This window comes from Talpa europaea, assembly GCF_964194135.1.
Source record: "Talpa europaea genome assembly, chromosome: 5".
Lineage (NCBI taxonomy): Eukaryota > Metazoa > Chordata > Mammalia > Eulipotyphla > Talpidae > Talpa > Talpa europaea.
This window is the reverse complement of record NC_140071.1, coordinates 20875541-20895855: the sequence shown is the minus strand read 5'-3', so window position 1 is coordinate 20895855 and position 20315 is coordinate 20875541. Positions and strand designations below refer to the sequence as shown.

At 40.3% G+C, this 20315-nt stretch overlaps 1 protein-coding gene across 1 annotated transcript in view; it reads left to right on the top strand.

Moving 5' to 3' along the window:
• The window catches only part of MROH2B (maestro heat like repeat family member 2B), a gene marked incomplete at both ends in the record, with an annotated part of 52996 nt that overhangs the window by 23357 nt on the left and 9324 nt on the right, over positions 1-20315 (top strand). Inside the window, 14 exons of the mRNA XM_084232909.1 lie at positions 1737-1853; positions 6017-6124; positions 6613-6765; positions 9244-9270; positions 9953-10072; positions 11290-11369; positions 12056-12191; positions 12278-12373; positions 12606-12695; positions 13026-13146; positions 17038-17135; positions 17281-17433; positions 19488-19645; positions 20119-20245. Of these exons, the coding sequence (XP_084089035.1) occupies positions 1737-1853; positions 6017-6124; positions 6613-6765; positions 9244-9270; positions 9953-10072; positions 11290-11369; positions 12056-12191; positions 12278-12373; positions 12606-12695; positions 13026-13146; positions 17038-17135; positions 17281-17433; positions 19488-19645; positions 20119-20245 (1584 nt within the window). The remainder of the gene's footprint in view (positions 1-1736; positions 1854-6016; positions 6125-6612; positions 6766-9243; positions 9271-9952; positions 10073-11289; positions 11370-12055; positions 12192-12277; positions 12374-12605; positions 12696-13025; positions 13147-17037; positions 17136-17280; positions 17434-19487; positions 19646-20118; positions 20246-20315) is intronic.

Below are 20315 nucleotides of genomic sequence, written 5' to 3'. Positions count from 1 at the left end.
TGCAAAGGAACTAGCTATATCACTCCTATAGCTAGGAGGCAGGGACAGAGCACAGCCCAAAATTTGTGGCTGTTTTTGCAGCCTACTCTCTTTTTTCCCATTTCTGAGTTCCTGGTTTTGGAATGTTTCTTGCCAGGTTCCAAAGTAGGAATGTACCACATACTGAATCTGACTGATTCAGCTCAGAAGAAACAGGTCAGCAATAATGAGAGGCACTCAGGCTTACCCTTTGCATATAAGTCATATTTTTTCTTGCGTGACATCAACTTTTTTTTTGGTAACACAGGACTTTTCCAAATTCTTCCTGTCCTTCCTCCAAGATGGTGCTGAATGAACTCTAGCAATTTGGCCCCTAATTAATATTGTCTTCTGTGTTGTACACAGATTTCCTCATTGTGATTCCATTATCATGAACTTTTTGCCTAGACAACCAAGAGTGGAGTGGGGACTGCCTTGTTAGTTTCTCATTCTGATGAGAGCTGCTCTCAGTATGTTAGTTGGCTTTACTGGTTGCTCTCACCAGTTTTCTCCTGAATGTGCTGTTTTAACTCCATTGATTTCTACTAGTCTTTCCTTTCCCCTATGTGATAGATTCCTTCTAATCAATAATGACTACTCAATAGCTACTTCCTTAGAGCCCTGCAGAGCCTTTAAAGTGGACCTCCAGCTGGTCACTTTCCTCTCCTGTGTGTGACAAGATGGACATTCTAAATAAAGAGATGCCAATATGGTTTTAAATAGTTGTGATTTGAAACTCAGAAGATAAATCAAGGTTTTATGAACTAGTTTTTCTGGTTATATGGCAAGAATCTACTCATGTGAATTTCTTCCTTGTATCTCACCTCCCAAGAATGTATCTATGGTGATCTCTATGTACACATTTGCATAACTACATGCATAGTTACATCCAGCTGTATGCTGTGGGGTTCAAACACTTGAGTCCATGCTGACTGCCCCATGTCCTCAGCCAGAATTCTAAATCTTACAAGGTATCTAATGAAAGAAACAGGAAGCCATATTTGTCCTGCTTGCCTTTTCTCCATCCTGACACTACAGAGGTAACCTGGATAGGGTTAGTCTGATGAGCCCAACATTCTTACCTCCAAGGGATGTGATAGCAACAGAATGATCCAGATCTGCTCTCTCACCACTGTCCCTCTAATGGCTGCTTGCCTTCCCAATCCAGACAGAGTTCCTTACCAAAGACACAATGTGTATATAAATGTTCCTGTGTGTCTTTTCTTCTTCACCCTTAACATTATTCTGACAGTACTTCTGGACAGAGAGGGGTAATGCAGAATACAAAGTACTATTTTCAAGACTATTCTAGGTTAAATCTCCTAAATAGTAAGTAAATATTTTTGAAGGTTGAGAATATCTGGTGATATCATTTTCAGAGTAAGTCTATTTTTATTGAGCATGTTTACTCATAAGCATTGATAAATCATGTATTAGCTACCAAAGACTATATACTAGAAATGACCAATAAGATACTCAATGACCAAGAACTGAAATCCTGAGTATAAAGACAAGCAAAAAATTTAAAATTATAATAGGAAGTGATAGGTGTTAATGCCAGGTAGAAGAGTAGCTCAGGCAGAGGTGAGTAGTCATTCAGCAGCCATTAAGTCACCCCAGTTTCTTTCCATCAAATGATTGTTTTAACTTTTTCCACTTTTCATCAGAGTTGTGCTTTCCAACCTTTAACATTTTGTTGCTCATTTTTTGTTTTACAGAAATTCCTTTGGAAAGCCTTGGGATCTACCTTGGCATCCTGCGAAGACATAAACTTTGTAAGCTCACAGATTAAGGAATTTCTGGTGGCACCAGGCCAACTGGGGGATCAACGACAGGTGGGAACTCTCTCTCCCAAGTTTCTCTTATGACAGTGATAGCTAATTCCATCCAGAAAACCTCTGACATGTCTTATAATAATGTCTTGCTTGACCAGAATTATCTAGGTGCATACATTCAAAATAGCCCAGCCGAAGTTTTGGTGCTTTTTTCTATTCCTGACTCTTGCCTTCACTGGAGAACATACATAAATGTGGGGTAAGGAGAGGATGTGCTTAAAATTAAAAACTCCCAGGATAACAAAGACCATTTATTTCTCTTTTTTTTAAAGATTTATTTGTTTGTTTGTTTGTTTATTTATTTATTTATTTATACAAGCGCTGGATACAGTGAGAAGCTCAGGAGGGTGAGAGAATTCACCAGAGCCAGAGTGGGAAACAGAACAGGCAGACTGACGAAATACACTGCTGAGGGGAGCAGCGGGCATGGCAGGAGAGGTCTGTCACACCATGTGAGACCATCGCCAGTGGCCGGGGATCAAACCAGCGCTGCAGAGGCTGCGGGCAGCTTTGCAGCCCAGCGCTCAACCACTGTGCCACCAGGGGAGGCCCCAAAGACCATTTCTTATACAAATGAATTATTAGAGTGTGTTGTGTTGTATAGTATATGCACCTCAGAATTTTGAGATGTTTAGGGATTTTACCTCCATATTAAATGGCCAACAATCACTAGACTTACTGAATTTTTGGAGCTGCTTTTATTTGCTACCATCTCTTTTCTTTCTTGTCAGATATTCAGTTACTACTTATTGCGCTTAGCATTATTTGCTAGCACCACTTTCCTAGCTTAGTTGGCTTTTTAATTTGCTACAGATTAGTAATCAAAGTGGGTTTATTTTACAAGTTAGCACACAATATGGCTTTCATTAAAAGTCAGAAGCTTTCACAAATTTTCAAAGTCAAAATTTGTGACAAAACTCGGGCCTCCCGGTGGCGCAGCGGCTGAGCGCTGGGTTGTGAAGCGGCCCACAGCCTCTACAGCACCGGTTCGATCTCCAGCTGCTCCCCGGCCACCGGAGGAGGGTCCCACATGATGCGCAGACCTCTCCTGCCGCCCGCTGCTCCCCTCAGCAGTGTACTTTGGTCCTTCTGCCTGCTCTGCTCCCTGCTCTGACTCTGGTGAGTTCTCTCACCCTCCTGCGCTTCTGACTGCCCAGTGCTTGTATAAATAAATAAATAAATCTTTAAAAGAAAAAAAAAATTGTGACATCCATTTACTTCTCGAATTCTTTTTTTTCTTTAATTTCTTGGGTGTGATACACACTCTCAAATCACTTAGTAAATGACTTCAAGATTGCTAAGGTGTTAGCACATAACTTTTGATAACACTGTGTCTATTGATATTCCACCTCCAAAGAAGGCTCTGTTACTCCCATAATGCCTTTGATTCTGGTATCAGCCAAGCTGGATTCAATCCTAAACTCCACAATATACTATCTATATCCCTCAGGATCCTCTAAAGTAAAACAAGGGACAATCAAACACTTCTCAAAGCTCTTATTCAAGCAAGTTGCTTACTGCTTACTGAACACTTTTGGAATAAAAGGAGATTGATATTGCAACTCTAAGGAACTAGAGACAGAGAAAGAACTAAGTGAATCCAGTAGGACATCTGCACAGATTTGAGGGCCCAGCTGCCACCTGCCACTGTCATTTTTTGTCCAGCAACATCTGGCACAAAACGTATTGGGAGAAGTGATAGGTAAATGGGAGAGTCAGATTTATGCAGGGCTTGGGTTTTGCCTTACTTAAATGACAGAAGACAGTAGGACATAGAGCACAGACTGGAAAAGTTGAAGAAGGAAGCAAGGAGTTAGGAATATAGGCTGAGAGAGGAGAAATGTAGAGTGTTGTGGTGTGAGGCCTCAGAGAGTATAAGAGACACACAGAGTTTTAAATCTTAGGCCATGACCAGGGAACAGAGAGATATCAGGCTACAAGCCTTTAAAGAAATCTTCCAGTCTTAGATCAATTAGGGAGGAAAAAAAAAAGCAAATAAATGGAATTCCAGTTGAAAAATAAGAAGCAAAATTATCACTATTTGAGGATGGCATGATAGAGAAAACCCTAAAACTCCATTTAAAACCTATTGGAGGTCCTCCCCGGTGGCGCAGCGGTTGAGCGCTGGGTTGCGAAGCTGCCCGCGGCCTCTGCGGTGCCGGTTTGATCCCCAGCTGCTCCCCGGCCACCAGAGGAGGGTCCCACATGGCGCGCAGACCTCTCCTGCCGCCCGCTGCTCCCCTCAGCAGTGTACTTCGGTCCTTCTGCCTGCTCTGCTCCCCGCTCTGGCTCTGGTGAATTCTCTCAACCTCCCGCACTTCTGATTGTACCCAGTGCATGTATAAAAAAACAAACAAACAAATAAATAAATAAATAAAACATGCCTTAATAAAAAAAAATTAAAAAAAAAATAAATAAAATAAAACCTATTGGAAAAAATAAGTCAGTACAGTAAAGTGGCAGGCTACAAAATCAATATACAAAAATCTGCTGCATTTTTATACACAAACAATAAATTAGAAGAGAAAGAAATCAAGGAAGCAATCTCATTTACAATTGCATCAAAAAGAATTAAGTATCTAGCAACAGACTTACCAAAGGAGATGAAAGATGTCACCAATGAAACCTGTAAGACATTGTTAAAAGAAAGAAAAGACACAAAAAATGGAAAGTTGATTTGTGCTTATTTATTGAAAGAATTAATATTGTTAAAATGATCACTTATTCAAAATAATTAAATGCAATGCCTATCAAAATTTTATATGATTCCTCATGCAAAATAAAGAACAAACATTGTTGATTCTTGTATAGAACCACAAAAGACCCCAAAAGCCAAAGCAATCCTGACAATAGTGGAGTAGTTATGCACTTAGACTTTGAACTATACTATAAAACTATAATTTTCAAAACAGTAAGGTACTGGAATAAAAAAGACACGCAGATCAATGGAATAGAGTTGGAAGTTTGTAAATAAACCTACATTTATATGGTTAGTCTATGACATATGAGCCAAGAGATACAATTGAGAAAGATGAGTCTCTTCAGCAAATGGGAAAACTGGACAGCCACATGCAAAAGAATGAAATTAGACTGCCATCTCAAACCTTACACAAAAAATTAACTCAAAATGGATTAAAGACATTAAATTAACTCAAAATGGATTGTAGACCTAAAGCCAGTGAAGTACACTCAAGAAAACACTCCATGGTTCAATGATGTCTTTGTGAATTTGTCTTCAATGACACGGAAACAAAAGTGAATATAAACAAATAGAGCTACAGCAAACTGAAAACTTCACAGAGTGAGAGAAACTACGAGTGAAACAAAAAGACACCCTAAAGAATGTGAGAAATACTCACCATACGCCTGGCAAAGAACTAATAGAGTATGGAATATGCCACCAGCTTTCAGAAATCTAACCAGCTCAAATATGAAAAGTTTCAGCTCATTCAACTCAAGATCAAAAAAACCTCCATTGACAGACTATGGTTGAGTACTAGGGGTGCTTTGGTGGTGGAAAAGATATGGCAACCACACCTGAGGGGGGAAATCCCTATATTGTGGAAAAAAACAAACATAGGTTTAAAATAATGATATGTCATTAATTTAGACTCTATTTGCTTCCCACCAATAAAAAGTAAAAAATCCAAAATTTTTAATATTGGTTAAAAGCCTTGTCTTACCCAACCCCCACTCCTCTCAGACCTCACCTTGTCTCTCCCTAGATTGTTCAGTTGGCCCTCCTAGGGAGCTTTGGGGTATTTGTACTTACTTTCTCTCTCTTTGGAACTCTTCTTCCCAGAGAGTCCAGTGGTTCATCCCTTACTTACTTCAGTGCTCTGTTCAACACCCCCCTGTTCATGAGGCCTTCTCTGGTCTCTATTTAATTTGAAAACTCCCCCCAACTTGCAGTACCTTTGTTTGTTTGTTTGCTTTTCTTAAATCCACCACACTTACAATCATCTGCAAAACTGTATATTTACATATTTACTGAATTTTTTTTCATTGACTGGCACTTCCCTGCTTGTACACTCCACAAACACAAGAAGTTTTACTCTATCCCCAGCATGTAGAAGAGGATCTGGCACAGAATAGGTGCTCAATAAATATTTGTAAATCAGTGACTATTTAAACTCAAGATCTCCTATCTTTTTTTGATTTAGGGAATAACATCTATCTTAGGATGCTGTGCTGAAAACCATTTGGATACTGTTTTAAAAGTTATTAAAACTTTCCAAGACCAGGAAAAGTTTTTCATGAATCGATGTAAGGTAAAAAGAATAATCTCCTCTGCCAAGATCTTTGGCCATTGCAAGGGCAAGACACCAATTCCTTCAACCAACATCTCTTCTCCTGGTTGTACTTACTCCTGTCTGGAGCTCTAGATAACAAGCCCATCCTTAATGCCACATGACCTGCATCTGGAAGGTCCTAAGGCGTTCCATGTGTAAGACTAGGTTTGTCCCTCTACCAGCTACCTAGGCTTTGTGGGTAAAGAGAAGAACTTGATAAGTGAAAATTAACACAAACCTTCTCATAGGTACCTCCATTGAGGTCTGATAGGTCTACAACACTATTCTGGGTGTTTAAATTTGATGAGCAAAATACTAGTTTTTGGCTAATTTTAATCATCCCATCACATTTCTTAACACATTTCTTAACATTTCTTATAGTGGACTATAATATTAGGAAAAAAACATGCAGGACTATGTTCTTCTAGAACTTTGGTTGTATTTTTCATTTATCTTTTCTGGTTTAGGGTATTTTTTCTGGAAAAAAGAGCCTGACCAAGACTGACATCATGATGATCTATGGAGCCGTGGCCCTGCATGCTCCCAAGAGTCAGCTCCTTTCCAGGCTGGACCAAGACATCGTGTCCCAAGTACTGTTTCTTTATGGCCAGTGCTCCCAGGTAATGGGCCACATAGGGCTGCTGTGATTTCCAAGCTGGGGTTCCCAAACCTTGAAGGTGCTCAGTTCTTAGTAATTTTCATACTCCAAAGATACAGGTCAAAAGAAAGATAGCAGCTTTTGTGTATGAAAGATGAGAATATAGGGGAATAGAAGAAATTACGAAACAAAGTCAGGTGATTTGTTCTTTTCCTGAGGTCTTAGATCATTCTTATCCTATTATATTTTTGATGCCTTCCTCGATCAAGTATACCCATAGTAATCTCCTTCATTTGAACTCAAACAATTATTCCTGTGCCACCTTAGGGTAGCTGGTTTATTGTGTCCCTGTAATAGTCTCTGAAATGTTGTTATTTAATGATATTTAATGTCTCTAATGCAGTTATTTAAACTTTTATATGGTAATATTGAAAAACCACCTGTAATACCTTAACAATATTAAATGCCTTGTATGTATTTTTAATTAATTAATTTGCTCTATCTACTCAGGCTTCCCCATGCATATGATTAATATTTTTCCCTTCTACATTCATCCCAGTCTAACGAACTGTCCTTGATGCAACTCACACATGCCAAGAACGCTCCCTCCTTGGAACCGCCAAGCGGAGTTGGAATTCATGCAATCATTTCTGTCCCCTTACCCTGCCCCCACCAATTGAAAGAAGCACTCTTTCCACTTGTAGTAAAGTGCTTTCCATTTTTTCTGACTTATATCAAGTTAGCCACCTCAGGAATACCTAGAGATGAAGTTTACAGTATCACTTTTTAGAGCCATTCTCCAGGGAGCTTGAATCAGTAGAGTGTGACATCTGTGTTTTTTAAAGGTTTATAAATGGTTCTTGGCCACAGCCAGGTTTGGGCAGCTTTATTGATTCGGTGCTTCTGCCATTAGATTGTCAGTGCCCTGATGCTCAGGCTTGTGCTTCATGATCCTTTATCACCTCCACTGTGCTCTCCACAATCCACCTGTCTGATGAATTTGTGTTCTTGACATTTATTCATGTGTGTACGTGATAAAATGGAATCACAGAGAGCGCGTGAGTGTAGATATAAATATATGCCAGTAGAAGGGTATAGAGCAGTGATCCTCAGACCTTGGGTGCAGAGAATTTCCTGGAAAGACTGTTAAAAATAGAAATCCCCAATGAATCAGTGTTCAGGAATAGATCACCCAATCTGTATTTTCACCATACTCTGCAAGAGGTGATTGTGCTGAAATAACTAGAAGAGGAGGAAGAGGGAGAGTGGGAGCAAAGGAGGTGATGGGCCTCATTTAAAGGGTGAAAAACTGTGGGTGCTTGGTGGTGGGGGTGGGGTGGTGACATACATCTGAAGAGGTGTGAAACTGTTCCTTTAAATCATATACAATGTTGTAAACCAGTCTCACCTCAAAAAAAAATTTTTAACAAGAAAATAGGTTATTCTGATGTACCCAAAATTTGGTAAATAATGATATGCAAAAACACATTTTATGTTATATTAATTTTTAGTCTGTCAAGAATTATGATAAAAAATAAAAGAGAAGGGGAGATAAAGAATGTCTTAGATAAAGTTCTGCTATAATGCCTCAGACATACAAGATAGTGTAAGAAAAATCACAGGGATTATGGGAGAGATTGGGTGGGGCACAGCATTAAAAAAAAATCCATCAATTACATGCTAAAAAATAGCAACCAAATTTTTAAAAAACAAAAATTTAAAAACTAGTTAAGAGATACATAAAAATCATCAAAAATATATGCCACTTGCCTTTGAAAAATCTCCAAAGTCAGTTGTGAAAGTTGTGAGTTATTCTGAGATGGTGGTAGGAAAGAAGTATCTATAATAACAAAGTTGAATGGAGCAACTCCTAATGCAAGGTAAATTGAGGCAGCTGGCAGTTGAGGGTTTGTGTGTGTGTGTGTGTGTGTGTTTGTGTGTGTTTGTGCATGCATGTATTTTGAATATTTCTACATAGCTCAGTTTAACTGATGCACTTGGATTTTGCCCTCACATACTTTGGCAGAATTCAGAATATGCTAAAAGTATTCCCTCACCCACTTCACTGAAACAAATGTGCATTTTCAGCACAAGTATTATAGCAGAACTGACTATAAGCTCAACTCCAAAGTCAGCTGCCCTGTAAACTTTGCTTTTATAACTTTTCACTCTTCTTTCCCCCTAGAACCTTCTCTCTTTTCCCTTGCCAAAGTCTGGGAGAGCCTCTTTATACTTACTGTGGAGCCTGAAAACCCAAAGGCTTGACAAATGTTTGTGCTGCCTTCCATGGCTTAGTTAGGACTCACCACAGTGAGAGGCGAAAGGATTTCCCCAAGTACAAGTCTCACTTTAAAAATGGGAGCAGATGAGAACAGGCCCCGCCTCTTGGCAGGAACTGAGGTCTTGCTTCATGGCTTTCCAGGTTGATGGGTCTTCTTGTTGGGGTGAGGGAGGTCTCTAACTGCTACTTTAGTGTCTGCTTTTGCCTTTGATCTTTCAGGTTCTGGGCATGTCCGTGGTGAGCAAGGTATGAGATACACTTATATACATATATATTTTAATATAAATCCCTTTCCCTGGAAATGCAGTAAATACAGATGTCCTCCTGTCTTGATTCCAAAGGGAAGGATCCCAGTATATAACAAATTAACCTAATTCTGAAGCTAGAATCCCTGAGCCTAACCTAGGGCAGAGCAAGGAACCAAATTGGGTTCCATATGGTTTGGAAGTTGGGCTTGTAAACTAGAGCAGTGTTTTTAGAGCTCTGCCTGTGACCCATTGGTAGACCATGAAATCAGTTTAATAGATCTAATAGGTCATGACCAGCAAGTTTCTCTATAATGAAATATAAAGTACATCAAAATAAATGTCATAAACATTTTATTTCAGTTATAGATTATATATCTTGCATGCATATACTTACTGGTTAGAATTGTAAACTGTTTCCTACACTAGTTTATGGTCAAAAGAGTTTAAAAGCCATTGCTCTAGAGAAACTTCATTGAGGGGTATAGGAAGGAAGGGAATGGAAACTGACCTTTGTTTCACATCTTCCTTGCAACTTCGAACCCAGACTGAGGTAGAGATGGCAAAAGGAGCAAAGGTCCTTTCTCCATCTGGCTATATATAGTTCAGCCCTAAGCAAACATTTATAGGACCAAGTTCAGTGCCTCAGACCTTGGCTTGTACCATGAATCATTTTGCTTTAGGACATGGATCTGCAAATGAGTTTCACAAGAAGCATTACTGAAATTGGCATTGCTGTCCAAGATTGTGAAGATCAGGGGTTCAGATTTTCTTACAAGGAGGTGCTGCTTGGTTACATGCTGGTGAGTGTGCAGAGAGAACATGGGCAAGGCCTGTTTGGTTTTTGCTAGTATATTTTTTTTTAAAGATTTATTTAATTTATTTATACAAGCACTGGGTACAGTCAGAAGCGCGGGAGGGTGAGAGAATTCACCAGAGCCAGAGCGGGGAGCAGAGCAGGCAGAAGGACCGAAGTACACTGCTGAGGGGAGCAGCGGGCGGCAGGAGAGGTCTGCGCGCCATGTGAGACCCTCCTCTGGTGGTGGCCAGGGAGCAGCCAGGGATTGAACCGGTGCTGCAGAGGCTGTGGGCAGCTTCGCAACCCAGCGCTCAACCGCTGCGCCACCGGGGAGGCCCTTTGCTAGTATATTTTTTGTTACTTATATTCCATGGATGAGCAAAACCATCGAATATCTGTCTTTCGCTTTTTGACTTACTTCACTTAACATAATCACCTCAGGGCTCATCCACTTTGCCCCAGAGATTCCTTTTATAATAGCTGAGTATCATTCCATTTGGCCTATATTCCACAATTTCTTAATCCAGTTGACTGTTGTTGGGCACTTAGGTTGGTTCCATGACTCAGCAATTGTGGATAGTGCTTCTATGAACATAGGAGTACATAAATCTCTTAAGATTAGTATCTTCATATTCTTTGGGTAAATACATAGGAGCGATATTGCGGGATTATATGGGATTTCCAAAGGTGAGCACGAGAAAAAGGAACACTCGTCCACTACTGGTGGGAATGCAATTTGGTGCAGCCTCAGTGGAAAATGGTATAGAAATTGAATCTTAAAAGATTGCAGACAAAGAAATGATAGAGAATATTTCAGGCAGAAAAGATAGCATCTACAAAGCGTGCAAAATTAGGCAAAAATGCCAAAACTTTCATTGTGGATATAGCAAAGGGCTGATGGCCAAGGGACAAATAATAGATTATACTAGGGATGAGTTGGGGGCACTGGGAAAAGAACTCATGCCATGAATTGACAGATAATTAGTCTTTGCCCAATGTCTACTTAGTAGAGCTTAGTTCTCACCATCCACAGTTAAGAAGTCCTTCATCAAAAGTACAGAACTGTCTTTTTTCATAAATGGGTAAAACACACCAATCCCAAGCAATAGATCTCTGCCGTACTTCTGACTGAGGCCGCCCAACAGCCCAAGGAAGTTGCAGCTGTCCCTGGAGACTCCTCTGGTCCTTTCTGAAACATTTTACCTCCTTTTTGTGTAACAGGATTTCATCAGGGATGAGCCCCTGGATTCCTTAGCTAGCCCTATTCGGTGGAAAGCCTTAATCGCCATCCGATACCTCAGGTAGAGAATTTTCTGTTGTTCTCATTGAAAAAGACTGTCCTTCCTCATCTCCTCCTTTTGATCAAATGATTTATTGATCAGTGCAGACCCCCCCAGAAGAGCAGCCTCCCCAGAATGAACACAGTTCATCGGTGGGTTATTTCAAATAACAGTTTTTTGCTTTCCAGAGTTACAGAACTCTGTATTTATTCACTTATACATTCATAAGAACCTTTAATATGTGAGACACTACATATAACATGAGTGAACGTATAAAATTGATAACACTCACTGCTCCAGACTTAGAATCAATCTGTCTCTGTCTCTATATCTATCTCTCTCTATATCTATCTCTCTCTCTCTCTCTCTCTCTCTCACACACACACACACACACACACAAACACATACAAATAGGTTAATGTTATCACAGATCATGTAATAAAGTGCTAAGTAATGCAAAGCAAGTGTTGATTTTTTTTTTATCACTTGAATAAGATTGACACTGAGACAAATTGACCATGCTTACCAGTACAGTCTGACCCTGGGTCCACAAGCTCTCCCCAGTCCTGTCACCATCTCTCTCAGCATACCCAACATGTCAGAAAATGTATCTGACGCTCAGATGTGTTTGACAGTGCTTTGGAACTCGACCGGGCTGTATTTATTGTCACCATAATACTCATTCCTGCTGGTGGTTCTCATTTCAGCAAACTGAAGCCTAAGCTTTCACTAAATGACCATCTTAATATTCTTGAAGAGAATATTCGGAGGCTGCTTCCCCTTCCACCGCTGGAAAAACTCAAAAATGAAGGCCAGACCAACAAGGACAAGGAGCACATTAATGTATGTGGGGTGAGACCAGAGCAGAATGAGGCACTGGAGGGGCACTCTGACCTCCCCCTCAGCCTGCTGCTCATGTCTCATTTCAGTTTCTCTATGAAAGATCCATGGATGCCCTCGGGAAGCTGCTGAGGTCCTTGATATGGGACAATGTGAAAGGAGAAGACTGTCAAGAAATGTTTAATGTGAGTAGGCACCTCGCACACTGATTCCCCTGTTCCTAACCTGTGACCACTGCCGCCCTCCAGACTCAGCTTCTTCACGAGGACACATCCCACCCGACCAGCCTAATCCACCATGTTGTGGAGAGGTGGACACACTGTTGAAGATGAGGCAGAGTGAGAGTGAGAATGAGAGGAAGAGAATGCATGAATGTGAAGAATACCAAGGAAAGGACATTTATTCTCTGACCAACAGCTTCTCCGAATGTGGCTTGTTTCACAAAAAGATTGGGAAAGGGAAAGAGCCTTCAAGATCGCCGCAAAAGTGCTGACAAATGATATTGAGGTCAGTAATGCCCTAGAATGAACAGACTTCATTGCTTGCTAACAACAGGCATCTCTGTCTCAGAGGCCTCTGGAATCTAAACCCCCTGGCCTCCTATCCCTGCATGAAGTGCTTTCCAGAGAACCACCTGAGAGCTCTCTCCTCACTCTCGTGCTACAAGCACACTACACTAAAGCCGCTGGGTTACTTTGCATGCTTGTTTACCTTTCCACTGTCTTTAAAGGGAAAGTTCGAGCACATTTCATCCTAAGGAACTGCAGGGGGAAAAGAATGGAGTTAACATCCGGTGCTGGGATATTTTCAAGGCAGCCCATCACCTTTGTCCCACAGGCACCAGAGAACTTCCAAATCGGCTCACTCCTTGGCCTCCTAGTGCCTCACTCCTGTGACACCCTCCCCACCATCCGTCAGGCAGCGGTCAGCTCCGTTATCGGTCTGTTCTGTATAAAAGGTGAGGGAAAGATGAGAAACCTACAAATGAAATGAAGGTATCTATTTTCTTTTGTTTTCAGTTTTTCTCTTTGTACATCTGAGTCCCTCTCTTCCTCCCCTCCTCCTGCGCTTTTCTCTCTGTTTGTCTCTCTCTACAGCCCCCAACCTCCCCAGTTTAGCCATTTTTTAAAAAGATTTATTTATTTTTATAAAGAACTGGGGTACAAGCCAGAGGTGCTAGGATGGGGGTGAGAGGACTCACCAGAGACAGAGCGGGGAGCAGAACAGGCAGATGACCAAAATACACTGCTGAGGGGAGCAGCGGGCGAGACAGGAGAGGTCTGCCGCGCCATGTGGGTGGCTCCCTGGCCGGCCGGAAATTGAACCTGCCTGCAGAGGCTGTGGACAGCTTCACAGCGCTGTGCTCAATCCACTGCTCCACCGGGGAGGCCCCAGAGTAGCCATTTTTAATACCTTCATTATGTTACAGAATTTGTCTCTTTTTGATCTCAAACAAATCACTCTTTTTCTCGATGGCTCTGTTTTTAAAAATAAAGATCTTAACATCAAAGCATCATAAAAATCCATTAAAGTAGGTAAAACGATTTGAGAGTGTCCAGTTTAAATGCTGAGCAATTGGGCATATTAGCAGTGCTTCCTCCATTAGATGGTTTTTTCGAAACTTTACTGGTATTATGGTGCCCAGTGACTTTCCAAGTTCTGTTAGATAACTCCATGGAGGTTTTTCCAGCTTGCGCTGCATGCCCTCTTGGCTGCTCTCCAAGTGCAAATAATGGTTAAAATCAGTAAATGTAAGGAATTTTTTAAAACCTAAGTCTCTAACTGTAACCAACAATTGAGGTCTCCTTTGGGTTAAAATCAGGTGTTTCACAAAGACAGCTCTGCCTAGTATGCACAGTTCTGTGGCAACCAGGTGTGCCCAAGGATACTGGGTCTAGATTCAGTGCCATCATGTGCCCACGTTCCACTCTCATTTAATAGGAACTCAGAAAATATTTGTTGAGTGCCTTCCAGGTGTCACACTCTGTTCTGATGCTGGAGACACAGAGATATGACAATTCTAAGCCTCACATAAGAAAAATGTGTTACAGACAAAAGGTGGGACTTGGCTGGGTGGGGGAGATGAAGGGGAAAATAACTATCCCCCAGATTCAGAGAAGCTTTGAAAGTCCCTTGGATGTGGAAAAATAATTTCTTAAGAATTTGTGCTTTTCAAATGAACCAACAAATAACAGCAGAAATAACTATTATAGACTCTGTAAAAATATAGTAAAACAGGATGAGGGTAAGGTAAGAGAGTGTCAATTGATGGCAGGAAGGACACTGTTGGTGAGATAAAGTTTATACACACATAGAGGTGAAGATGGACCCCAAAAACTTATATAGTATTGTAAATGGACAAAAAAATTAAAAAAGAATATATGCTTTTACCAAGCTAGAAAAACAACTGAATTTAATTGAACATAGGGACAATTTCAGAAGGGGAAGAAATGTGCTAAAGAGGGACCTCATAGGAGGAAAGGAATTTGAATTCTATTACTGTTCTCTTCTTCTTCAGTCTACTTTATTTCCCCGAAGCAGGCAAAATTCCAGTCCTCAAATACTCGTTGTTAACAAGAAATCCTGCACTTCACTGTTCATTGTAACTCTTTTTCTTATTAAATCAGAAATGTAAAGAAAGACTACGATTATTAAATACCTACTAGACACAAGTTAATTACTGATAGTAAATTAACTGTTCATTTAATATCCATGGCTGTTGCTCAGGCTTTTTTTTTTCTTTTTAACTGTTCTTGAGATATAATGACATATAACATATTAGCTCCAGGAGTATAGCATATTAATTCAACATTTGTAAACATTGAGACATTAATAAGTCTAATTAATTCATTAGACTTACTACAATTACCACACTGAGTTACGATTTCTTTCTTCTGATGAGAACTTTTAAGATCTGCTCTTAGTCACAAATATACAATACAATATTATTAACTATAGTGATGCTGTACCTTACAAACCATGACATGCATTTTATAACTGGAACTTTGTATGTTTTGATGGCCTTTACCCATTTTGCCCACCACCTAGCCCCAGCCTCTGGAAAACACCAATATGTTCTCTGTATCTGTGAGTTTGGGATTTTTAAAATTTGTCTTTTAGATTCTACCTATAAATGAGATCATGTAGTATTCCTCTTTCTCTCTCTGACAGATTCCACTTAGTATCGTCTCCTCGAAGTTTATCAATGTTGTCGCAAATGGCAAGATTTCATTGCTCTTTTATGACTGAATAATATTGCATTTTATATAATAACTCATCTTCTTTATGCATTCATCCATCTGTAGACACTTAGTGCTTCATGTCTTACTTATTTTAAATAATGCTGCAATGAACATGGGAATGCTTATATTTTCCTGAGTAAGTTTTTGAATTCTTCAAATATATACCCAGAAATGGGATTTCTGGATCCTATGAAATGCCCATTTTAAATTTTTTTGAGAAGCCTCCACACCATTTCCCATAGTGGCTGCACCAATTTCTATTCCCACCATCGTGCTGTGGTTTAGATAACGTACTTCCCTGATGATTAGTGATGTTGAGCACACTTTTGTGCCTATTGTGAAGCATGTGAGTTATTAGGAAATGGTGGTAGGAAGGAGGGGGTGGAGCAGCTCATGACACTGAGGCCGTTGGCAGATGTCATGAGGGGGGTGTGTGTTTGTGTATATGTGCATTTTGGTATGTCCGCATGGCTCAGTTCAACTGGTGTGCTCTTTTATGCACTCACATACTTTTGCAGAATTCAAAATATGCTAGAAATGTTCTCTAACTTACCAGTTTCACTGGAACAAGTTTGCATTTTCAGCAAGCCTGCTCTGCTTTACTGCTGACTCCACTGAAGTTCCATTCTGCAGTAAGCAACACTGTGGAAAATGGAAAAGTAACAAGTATAATAGCTAGCTTACATTAACAAGTGCATACATGATTGTTGGTATTGATTGACAAATGCAGGCCTAAATGGTAATGTATGATGCCATTTGTATGTTTTCTCTGGAAAATTGTTTATTCAGATCCTATATCCATTTTTATTGGATTCTTTCTTTTATTTTACTATTGAGTGGCAAGTTTTCTGCAAATATTTCTTCCATTTGGTAGGTTGTTACTCAATCATTTTTGAGGGTTTTGACATTAAGAAATACGCCATTTAATTGAACCACAGAAAGCTGTGCTTTAAGCCCAGTTCTGCTGACTCCCAAGTGTTCCTTTACTAGGCAGTGTGTTCCATTGGGTTAGGCTTCCATAAAATGATTCAGCTGTTAATTTCCACAATTGTGATACATCTAAACACCAACCAAAACCATCACCATTTAGTTCTGCATTTGTAAATCAATACCAACAATCACGTATGCACTTGTTAATGTAAGCTATTATACTTGTTACTTTTCCATTTTCCACAGTGTTGCTCACTGCAGAGTGGAACTCCAGTGGAGTCAGCGGTAAAGCGGAGTAGTATAAGGCGGAGCATTAGTGTCAGACAAACCACAGTTCAAATTTCAGCTCTCCTGTTTTCACTCATTGTATGACCATGGTCAAATGACTTCACATCTCTATGCCTCAGTTTTCTCATCTGCAAAATAGGGGCAGTAACAGGAGAGTCCACCTCAACAATATTTTGAGTAACAAATGAGCTCATTGCAAGCAGAGTATGTAGCATGGTATCTGATATGTAGAAACTCTTCAATACGTGTTTGCTTGTGTCCTCACCATCTCATCAGACAGGCTTGAATTAAAGGGACCCAGCAGCTGATTGAGTATCACATCAAAATAGAATCAGCCCAAACTTGCTGGGTCTTTTAACTTTTATATATGTCTCCTTTATTGATTTTAGGCATTCAACTGGAAATGGAAAGACTGCAGTATTTGCAGGAAGGCCTGGAATGTGATGATGTACAGGTCCACATCAACATTTCTGCTAAAATATCAAAGGTAATAGATATGGAGGACCCGATTTATGTGCTGTTTGGAAATGCCAGTGCTTTCTATTATCTCAAATATTGTATTGAGATATTGTAAGCATCCAGGTATGAAGTGAGGTGGTTGCTGACATGAACCTTTCTGGGTGCATTTTCAGATTGTCAGCAAGCTTATCCCAAGAGAAGAGATTCAGATGTTCCTAGAGGAAACCCTGGATGGCCTGGAGAGCCTCAACCCCACGTGTGCAAGGGCCTGCGGCATGTGGATGATCACTGTCCTGAAACAGCATGGAGCAGCTTTGAAAGATCAGGTGAACCCACAGCCAGTTTGACATTGAACAGAATTGTAACACTTGTGAAATACCAAGTCATTTGCTGATTCTCAGCTTGTCCTCTGATGGGCAATAGGCAAGAGCATGTACGGCCTCATAAAGACTCCTCAGAGACTGAAGTTGTAGATTCACAGCCAGGGTCATGTTGAGTGTCCATCTCTGCCTGTTCCAACTGTCTCTCTAGTCTGTGTTCATAAAACTTTTCCACTGTGTTATCCTCTGGTCAGAGGAAGCAGCTCAGAACCAAGGGAAGAGGGATTATGGAAAAGCTCTGTGAGGATGGCAGTGATGGCAGATGCTTGTAAGATGGTCAGAGTCAGCAGAGTTTCTCATCCCACTGTTGTTCTTCCACACACATTAGGGTTTATTTTCTGGTGAGGAAGGCTGTAGCTGGAGAATTAATTAAGAGGAAAGTCCTCATTTTTTCCTCCCAATGAAAAGAAAAAAGTGAACAGGATTTAAATTCAGGAAAGTTGGTTAAGAGCTCCAAATGGAGATGCTCTAGCTTCTCTCTTGAAGTCAGAAACAGAACAAAAGCAACTCAAAGAGTAATAAGGAGGAAGAGATTCATTCACTCAATGAAGGCAACCTAAGGGGAATGGAAGAAAGAAGGCATGGTCCCAGAGCCCAGAGTCAGTCACCCCAAATTAAGGAATTCTCCAAAACATGACTTTTGTGTAAGAGAATTATAAATGACCTCTATGCTAATTACTTTCCAATCAGTTTTTTCAAGAACATTTATTGAGTACATACAGTGTGACAGGCACTGGACTAAGCAAGGAAGAGTAGAATCAAAGGTTAATAAATTTGGACTGTCCATTATTTTTGTATTTAGCATGGAGGTATTTGTTCCTATATGGGTAAAGGCTTCCAAAGGAACTTTCCAGACATCGCTGAAATGGAACTCAGTGGTAATTATGTTTGCAGAATATTTATGATTAAGAAATTATAGCTCAAAGAAAATGCTAAATTTAAAACTGTCCATGTAAAACAGAAAGAAAATACTAGAAGTAAGGTTACTTTGGCATAGACACACCCTTCTCCATGTCAAAAATACAAATGTATAATATCATCCCTTACTGCCACATGTTAACATCCAAATTCAAAAGATCACGTTCAAAGGTGATCTCGCTTCTTCTTTTCTATCAAGTTATCTTCCTTTTATCACCCTTCTTCTCTCTGTTCCAAATGGGACCAATCTTATTCCAGAAACCGTTTCCATATTTGTTTGTGCTCATACTCTTGTGTTACTCTTTTTAATTGGGGTTTTATTTTTTACAGCAGTTTTATGGGAAAACTGAGTAGAAAGCAGAGTTCCCATGTACCTCCTGTCCTGCTCCTCCACATCCTCCCCAACCTGCCCTGCCCCAGTGACAAATCTATTATCATATAATCACCCAAAATCCATAATTTGCTTTAGGGTTCACTCCTGGTTTTGAATATTCCATGTATTTTGACAAATGTTTACTGACATGCATCCCCCTTACAGTATAGTAACCTGCAGAAAAGTTCCACTGTTCTCAAATAACTTTGTCTTCCACCAGTTCTCAGGCTTTTTGATTTTATATCTTTACCTTGTTCTTTCTAAGTAACTTGTCCCTGCCTACCATCTGCACCTTGCCTTTTGAAATGGCTGCTTATCCTTCAAGAACCAGACCAAAATGACCTCCATTGTTCTGGTTTCTCGTGTCAGTGCAGTGCGTCTCTTATCTACCACTCACCATATACTTATGACTTTTGGAGATTAGACCAGTTGTTCCTTTTGAGGAAAGGGCTACATCTTACTTATCTTTAATAAGTTCCCTCACAATACCGAGCACAACACCCAGCAAATTGCAACTTTTCACAAAATATTTGCTGATCAGAATAAACACCCAATTTATTCCTCCTACACAGATAGGACACATTTAGAATAGCTTCTTGGTTTTTTAGCATTATTTACAATCCATTACCCACAATATGCTGACCACATGAAACCATTCCTGGAGAGAGAAAATGGTGACTAATGTCTGATCTGACTTTTTTCTTTGTAGCTGTTGGATATCTTGAGCATAATTTACCATCACATGCCAGTGCTCAGACAAAGAGAGGAGAGTTTTCAGTTTGTGCTGGAAGCCATTTCCCAGGTAGCGAGCTTTCACATGGGTGCCGTCGTGGCCAGCCTCGTACAGAAGCCACTGCCCTTTGACAGGTAGATTCTAACCGAACCGGCCCGTTCTCCCAAAAAAGTCATTCTGCAAGAATTTGTGGTTTGAAAGACAGATAACAATGGTTGAAAACATCACAACTGGTTAATAATTGTAAAATTGGTATTGAATCGCAAGTAATGTTTACCCAAGTGTTTTTCATATATGTAATGATAATGATTTTTTTAATACACCATGGGAGAGAAGAATAAGTGAGTGTAAAAAAGTAACATTTCTCCTCTTTCTGGTTACCCAAAATACACCTAAATGAGAAATTGCTGTCTTAATGGACATTATCAAACCTCAGTATCTCAAAATGCTGGACAGCTAAATAATAGATCCTTATTACTCCAGACATGTCAACATGTCCACCTGGGCTTGGAATTCTGATTAGTTTTAATATTTTTAAGCGAGTCAGTTGAAAAAGCTCATATTCCGAGGAGTTGTGCCTTAACAGCTTCCTGTCCTGTCACCCTAGGGACATAAAGACATTGTGGAGGTCTCTGGCTGAGCACCCAGCCTGCAGGGGGAAGCTCTTGCAAGCCTTAGTAGACAATCTGGCGAACCAGTTAGAAGATGACCTAGCCGGGATCGATGCTATTGCAGTGAGTTGGGCAACCCATGGCAGGTGTGGGCCCCACGCCATGATTGCTCCCATCCGGGACTCGGTGATGC